Source organism: Pseudomyrmex gracilis, unplaced genomic scaffold (genome assembly GCF_002006095.1).
Source record: "Pseudomyrmex gracilis isolate BER0280 unplaced genomic scaffold, ASM200609v1 scaffold_22, whole genome shotgun sequence".
Lineage (NCBI taxonomy): Eukaryota > Metazoa > Arthropoda > Insecta > Hymenoptera > Formicidae > Pseudomyrmex > Pseudomyrmex gracilis.
In genome coordinates this window covers 821,231-829,395 of record NW_018020606.1, presented here as the reverse complement: position 1 = coordinate 829,395, position 8,165 = coordinate 821,231, and the positions used below count along the sequence as shown (strand labels likewise).

The 8,165-nt window shown below is 35.9% G+C and overlaps 1 protein-coding gene across 4 annotated transcripts in view; it reads left to right on the top strand.

The window, feature by feature from the left end:
• Positions 1-2,959, top strand: part of LOC109851960 (solute carrier organic anion transporter family member 3A1) — an 84,740-nt gene extending 81,781 nt beyond the window's left edge. For all 4 annotated transcript variants that reach the window (XM_020422609.1, XM_020422607.1, XM_020422608.1 and 1 more), the window contains 2 exons: positions 483-611; positions 941-2,959. In XM_020422609.1, coding sequence (XP_020278198.1) covers positions 483-611; positions 941-1,110 — 299 coding nt within the window. In that variant the 3' untranslated portion in view covers positions 1,111-2,959. The remainder of the gene's footprint in view (positions 1-482; positions 612-940) is intronic.
• The last annotated feature ends 5,206 nt before the right edge of the window (positions 2,960-8,165 follow it).

Sequence of the window (8,165 nt, the reverse complement as noted above, 5' to 3'; positions counted from 1 at the left end):
CAAACGTCTCCCGAGAGACGGAATATTCCCGTTGTTTTTTTTTTTTTTTTTTTTTTTTTTTTTTTGCGCGCAGACACAAATTGCAGCGCGCCTCTAGTGTACGGAAACTTGTTCAACTCGAATAAAACGACGGAACGAGAACAGAAAATTTCAAGATTGCGAGATAAATACTCGTTTTCCAGAGAGATTATAGGTAATATATTTGTATTAATTATTATGCAGACCGCAGAGATTCATATCTCCGCGACGTAAGTATGTGTGCGTAGGTATTCATGATTTTTGATGTAACCAAATATTGATCTGGTAGATTAAAGAAAAGATAAATAAATAAATTTATTTGGCACCGCAAAAAACACACGATAATGAGAAATAAAAACTTTTTAACGTCTAGCGCGCAATATGTTAAAAATTCTAATAAAATTATTTTTGTTTCACTGATAGCGCGGCACAGCTTTCAGTACATTTTTATTTTTCTACTCCAGGCAATGTTCCATGTCCTATCGTTTATGGCGCTGTGGTGGATTCCGCTTGTCTAGTATGGGAATACGCTTGTGGCGAGCGAGGCGCCTGCTGGCTTTACGATTCGAATGTCTTTCGCATGTTCTATCACGGTACGTTTATCTTAGAGATTTACTTGAAACTGTTAATAAATCGTGCGACTCAAAATTTATTTAACAATTATATTTATTAGAGATTACAGAGTCTTATTACACGGTACAAAATTTAAATAACATATACATTATCAATATCCGAGATATACAATATTCATTTGCAATTTATTGTAATTTGAAACAGCGTGTGTTACAAACTAAGATCGAACAGATCACAAGGATAAATATTAAATGTCTAATCGCACAAACGATATTTGCGATATAATTATGTAAGACAGAGAGAGAGAGAGAGAGAGTTTATGTAATAACGTGAACGTCTCTCGCGACAGGTACGACGGGCGGTATCCTCATGCTGGCCTTCATGGTGGATATAGTTGTTTGGTACAAGGCCGGGAGCATAAACTTCGTGGAGGAGCAGGAGGGCGAGGCAGGAACCGCGGAGGAAATGGCAACGTTACAATCGCAGGACGCTCAGGCGGTCGAGAACGACTATTTGTGAAGGTTTCGCATTACTCTCTTGCGGTGAACGGGTCATGGCTGAGTGCAGCAATGGCGGCGGGCGACGGCGGCGGCGATGTCGTATAGTCGTCATCGTCGTCATCGAAGGACACGTTAGGCCCCGCGGTGCATGTAGCAGTGTCGTATAAGATTATATACGCAGAGACGTTATTCTTCTCACGAAAGGCGGCCTGTGCAGAGGCCTATACCGTCTGTCTCGTCGCTTTTCCGGCGAAGAATCGATTTATCAGCGGTTTCTCGCGCATTTCAAAAAAGATCCTTCTCTAAAGAGAATGTTCTGTTCAGATCGACAAAAGTAGTCTAGTCTTTCTCGTCGACGACGACAGGCGACGACTCCTCGCGATTTTACGTAAAAGCGATATTTTAACGATTTACGCGCGCAAATGAACAGACGAAACGTACGAGAAGAAAAATAAGCAATTGCGAAATGTGTATGAATAATGGAAAGACTGACTAAGGTATATAGAAAAACGAAAGATTTTGATTCGCGATTTCACTCGCGATTGACGATGAACGAACGAAAGAGATGAGGAAGCGTAAAGAGAAGCGGTATCAATTTCGAAAGTCTGACGCGTGTCGGACGGATGATGCGGAAGATCATGGGATTTGAAAAAGAGTCGCTGGTTCTTCATTTCTCGCTGAGCACAAAAGGGAAGATTGGGAAGCTATTTACGCAACAAACAGAGGATATAGTGTCGACTTATTACGTCGAGAAGCATTTCTACTTACAATCAGGAGAGGCGTCTTGCTTGATCAGCCCAACGGTAGAACACTCGGAAGAATCGAGGTGGAAGAAGGACGAGACGAGAGTAAGATGACACGGGACGAGAGAAAGAGTGTGTATGTGTATCTCGTCTGTGCGTCGCAATTATGTGATACATGTCACTCGAATTTACGGAAAAAAATATTACGTATAGTGAAGTTTCTCTCTCAGGGAAACTGTGTCGGTAAATACACACGCAATAAATTAAATAACTTTCGTGCCTACGAAACGACGGTGCTTGCGGCGAGCACGCGCGGTTCGGCTCGGCGCGTTCAAAGAATTGAATTGAGAATCAAACCGTATTTACAAGAGCGGCGGCGGCGGCGGTGACGACGAATGCGGGTTCGCATGCGAAGACACTGAGAGATTGCACATTGTGTTAATCGCACCGGCGTTGATTAGTATACGACGGCCTTCTCTCGCCGTCACACTGTGTGCGCGCGCGTTATCTAATTCTCGAATCTAACGGTAACACGTTTGTTTCATTTAACGCAAAAGGAAACGGAGGACGCTGACGCGATAATTCTACCTTGCTTGAACAAAATTTTTATCGAAAAATTTAACAAAGTCAACAATTATATGTATGTAAAATAGAAGTAAAAAGACATTTTTAAAATTATAAATAAAAAAATCGTACGTGTACATAAAGTTTTAACAATCTGGGGAAAAAGTTCTTCTCCTACGGACAAATTCTCTATCTAATTATGTATTATTACATACAATCATATATGAAATCGTTCCGATCTCATATATAATTATATATATAATTTGAATAATGAATAACGGGCTCTCGAACCAATTGCAGGATGTTATGCATTAATTACAAATCTCTTACAAGTAAGAGTTAAATCCAAACGTTTCAACTTTATTATTAAGTCATCATCAGTGGATATCAAATCTTACAAAACTATATACAACATTTCTTTGTTACACATTATTGTAGTCTACTATCACCTGTAGTCGAGACTGACATGTGACACACGAACACACACATACAAGTGATAGTAGACTACAATAATGTGTAACAAAGAAATGTTGTATATAGTTTTGTAAGATTTGATATCCACTGATGATGACTTAATAATAAAGTTGAAACGTTTGGATTAACTCTTACTTGTAAGAGATTTGTAATTAATGCATAACATCCTGCAATTGGTTCGAGAGCCCGTTATTCAAATTTTCGTTGCGAACCCGAGGACACCTCAACACACATTCAAATATATATAATTATTATTTGTAATCTGATATCGAACTTGTTTACATAAGCAGAACTTTTTTCCCGAAGATGTAAAAATAATATTCAATAATCGTGTAACTTGATATCTTGTCTGTAAAAATTATCTTATTTTAAAGATTGTGGAAAACACATAAATTTTTTAATAAAAAATTGAAGGCTCGTAGATAATTAAGAGTATAAATTTATAGAATAAGTTAATATTAAAAATAAAAACAACGTCTGTGAGAAAGACAGATAAGCGAATGCAGAAGCCACGATGTCCTACGTTTTCTTTTTTTGTTTGTTTTTTTTTAAATAACGCGTTACAAAGCATATCGCGCGTTAATACATGCGATAATCTCCGAAAAAGAAGGCAAAAAACAGTGAATTTTTGTTGATCATCTCGTTCGATCAGCGTATATCTACAGAGAAACTTTCTCGCAGTTGATGCGCGCAAGAGAAGCACAGGTATAAAATATACGTATAATAATTATTTACTTATAAAAAAAGTATATACATTTTGAACGTGTAGACACGTAATGTACAATTACGAGAAACAGTCGTGGACACACTCGAATGCGCATCGTTCTCGTTAATTCGGAACTCTTCTCGGATCTCGAGTGTCATCTTTAAGGCACTACCGTCCGTGTGTTTCACACTTGCGCATGAAATATTATAACGTTATAAATATTACACGTAAAACACATTATGTAAGTAGATACGTATAAATAACAATTATACATAACACATAAGTGGAAGAAATGCGCATGAATTTCACGGAGATTAATTCCGGCGTGAAATTCATTTTTCTCCCGGAATAAGGAGAGAAGAGAAGACAAGGACGGGAAGATTGATGAACTTCGCAAAAACAAAGACACACGCGACATAGTTTTAAACGATTTGATGAAAAAAAAAAGAGTAAGATATACCTAATACAAGAACTAATAGTAATTATTATTATTACCATCATCACTATTACAATTATTACGGTGATGTTTAAACCGACGACACAGATGCAGAATATAAACATACACACACACACATATACACACACACAAAAGTGATTTGAGGGATGTTATGATGAGAAAAAAACTGTATTTTTAATATGGTGCACTTTACACGTAGATTGTCGATGCTGATCGTCTGCCTGAGTGCTTTTTAAGTACTTCGCGTGTCTTCATCGGTCGGGAGGGGGAGAGAAAGACGTCTTATTAGCGCAATGTGCGTCTATTTTCCATGTTGTGCAGAGAAAATTGCCTATTAGGCAAACGTGTACGTAAGAAGGAGACAAAGGCAGATGCAAACGCACATTTTGAATAACACATTGGTTGACGCGGAACGCTTCGGAAAATACTTCATTAAAAGTATTGAAAAAAATTTCTCTTTGCGTAAGAGTATTAAAATTGTTGACGTTAATAATAAGTTTTTAAGCAATGAACATATACAATGGACATATACAGATGTTTATTGTAGATATTTCCTTGAAATTGTATAAATAAGGTTTTGCAATAGAAAAGTTTCCTGAAATGTAAGGAACTATTGAAATATTGAATAATTTTTTTCAATATTTAACAGGGGGTATTGTTACGTTCGGTGTCAAGATTACGCTTGTTCTGTTCTTGTATATTTATGAATCTCATTGTAATTTAGATTTATCTTATAAAAAAAATATTGCAGATATGAACAAACACATCGGAACAACATGTAAATATAATTATGATCATTTAAGTTTTAAAATTATACCATTACTGCAATTTTATTAATTTTAGATTTGACGGGTTTGTGTTTTTAAGGATTCGAATCACTTGGGCGTACGGTTGACGCGAGGGAAAAAAGAATGGGAAATATATTTTTGGAAAATTTTATGTTTAGACGATTATATGTGTGTGCGCTTCTCCGATGATCCCCTAAGAACCGGAGTGTCGTCCGTGAGACACCACGAAGATGGCCTTGTTCGGGCTAAAAATAACGTAAGACCAGAATCAACATGTAATAAATTAACGATAAACACATTAAATCTCAATTCTTCAGTTTATGAAAACAAAATAACGTGCGAAAGTTTCATAAAACTGTTTGGAATAAACGCATTAAATTCGATCTCTCGACAAAACACGTATACTCCCGTCTATTTTGGTAACTGAAGATTGGCAGCTATCGGGAATAAAAAAGTGTGCGTTTGTGTAACATATATTATATATAAAATCTATACATATGTATGCTTTATATATAATATATATTAAGAATATAATCATATTATAAAACTACTAATAATATTCTTTTTTTATAAAGGACTATACTTGTTACATGTAATCTCTACTTATATTAATCTCTATTTACTAAAAAAAAAAAAATCTCTTGATTATGACTGTGTGAGACAAAATTGTAGATATATGTATATTGCGTTTGAAATTTGACTTCAAGGCGATTGTCGTACGTGTCTCTTCATGCATGTCGTATTCGACTTACGTGCAGTGCTGCTGACCGTAAACAAGAATCGTATTTTTGTATCTCTGCGAAAAATTATAAAAAACTATATTTTAAGCGAACAACAGAGGAGGGGTGCGTGCGGCACGAGAATTAGATTATATCCGAGATATATGTAAAACGAGATTTGTGAGTTAACTCTCTATAACCCTGTTGTCACACACACACACACACACACACACACACACATGTTGAAATAACACACATCATATTTTTAAATCCACTTTATGTTTTTTCCGTCGCCGTGTTTCATTGCGTTATGAAAGTAGCACTGCAGCCACCAAACATTTTTTAAAGAAATATCACTTAATCGAATAATTTATTATTACAAGTGCGGTAATAGTTTATTATTTTTTATAAATAATAGTTATATTACATTTGCAAAGTTTTATCACTGCTTGATTTATATTTATACTTTTACATACTAAAAAAAACGCAACAAATAGTGTTTGGGTTATAGAAGGTTGCATATTTCGTAATGCTCGTATCGAAGATCCTCGATGATCAAAATCAAGCACCTGAGAGAGAGAAAACGTTAAAAGATTACGCTAATTAATTGATAACTAATGTAGGTGATTATTGGTCTCTATATATACGTATAATCTATATTGTGTAGAAGTCGTAACACTCGTCGCCGTTCGATCGATTGTAAAGTACAATATTTTTCGAATCACATCGATCGCGTAACGTGTACAATCCGCGCGGGAATCAACGGCGACAGCCGCGTGTACAAATTACAAATGTTAATACGGTCTTTTCTTCTCTGTCGAGCGATTTCTTTCAATCTCGATAACGATAATCTGTTCTGCCGTTCACCGCGGAGCGAATTGAACGGCTTGCTCACTGTAACGATTTCCTTTTAATATAAAAAAAAAAGAAGAAAAAAAAACAAGGAAAAACCGAGATGCAAACGCGCGCCATAAATATTTTTTATATAGACTTTTATTTTTACGGTTTTTGGAAAGAGAATGATAATAAAGTTACTCTGCTCGTTTCTTATATATTGCAACAGCAAACATTTTTATCTCACTCGTATATATAAAAAACCTTTATATTATTTATTCTCTTATATATGTTGCGTGATTTTAAAATTATTATATCTTAAGTTTTATGTGTGGAATTTTATTAAAATTTTTGCAGAAGGAGAAAAATGATAAAATCATGTATTTGCCTCTCGGTGTTTCACGCATGTGGTATGTATGATAATACTTGTAATGTAAATATCGACAAGTACAATAATTGCCAAAATAGCTCCGGACTCGCTAGATCGAGTCTCGATCTTTGTTTATCAGGCGCCGCCGATCTGCGCGATGACTCAAGTGCGGCAAATAATTCGCGACGATTTTTTATCTACCCGGCCTTCGTCTATATATTTAAAAGCGCGTGTATTTGTTGCAAGTAAGAAATTTAACTCAAAATGTTTACAATACAAGGATATCAGTTAAATAATCAGAGTCGATTGTCGATTGAAATCACAGTTGATTGTCTTGGATCGCGAATTATTTACCGACCGTGTGTGTGTTGCCCGCTGTAAAACCGCGACGATGAAACATAAAGACTGCTCCGAAATTGAAAACTGCCGACAAACTTTATATCGTTCTCTCTTCTCTCGAAAATATATTCTTGAAACTGCCCACACTGACACTGCCCGGCGAAACTCGCCTTTTTTCACTACAGTCTGAACTACGATTTTATATTGTACACTTTTTCTGCATTTTCGTCATTTACACAATTCATGTTTTATCTGTTTTTAAGGATGATAATTATTTTTTATTATCACCGAAAAACGGAACAGAGATTACTTGCGGTTCAATGCACTTTTTACTACATATATATATATACACATATAAACTTATATATTATTCCGTGTATTAATTTTCAACTATCTATGATACAACAGATGAAAATTAATATGCAAAAATTTTATCTCGGCTGATGTGATACTCGAAGTATTATTTCGATTATCATCAAAAGAGAGAAAGAGAGAGAGAGAGAGAGAGATTTTTCCGTCATGCCTTTTCTTGTATTTTCTTCAGAATGCATTTCACACAATCGCATTTAAGAGATTTAAGATTCTCCGTACATCTGCATATCGCATAATTTTGCATCCGTCGCGGTTTTACGAACTTGCTTCGGCAGTAACCATAATGCTTTCTGCCGGGACGGTTATAAACGAAAGAACGATCATTGGCGAATACAGAATACACCACAATATTATATTTTAGTAAGAGAATTTATCGATAACGTATACATATATATACATATATATTATATATTCGCGTAGATTTCCGCGTAGTCGCCGGTCATTGTAGCGTCGGTTCCGACGATCTTTACTGGCGATTTTACCTAATCAACTGGTGTAGAATCCTTCATGGGAACCGTAATTGCTAGTCTTTAATTTTTCGCGATGTACACGCGTACATTCTCGTTTCGTCGCCGACGCGAATGTACGCGCGCACGTATCGCACAGAGTGGCGAGAATTGTGCGCGATTGACAAAAAAATTAATTCTCAAAGGGTGTACAATAGGAAGAGAAGGGGAAGATGATGTGACACATAAATTGCCATTTTTT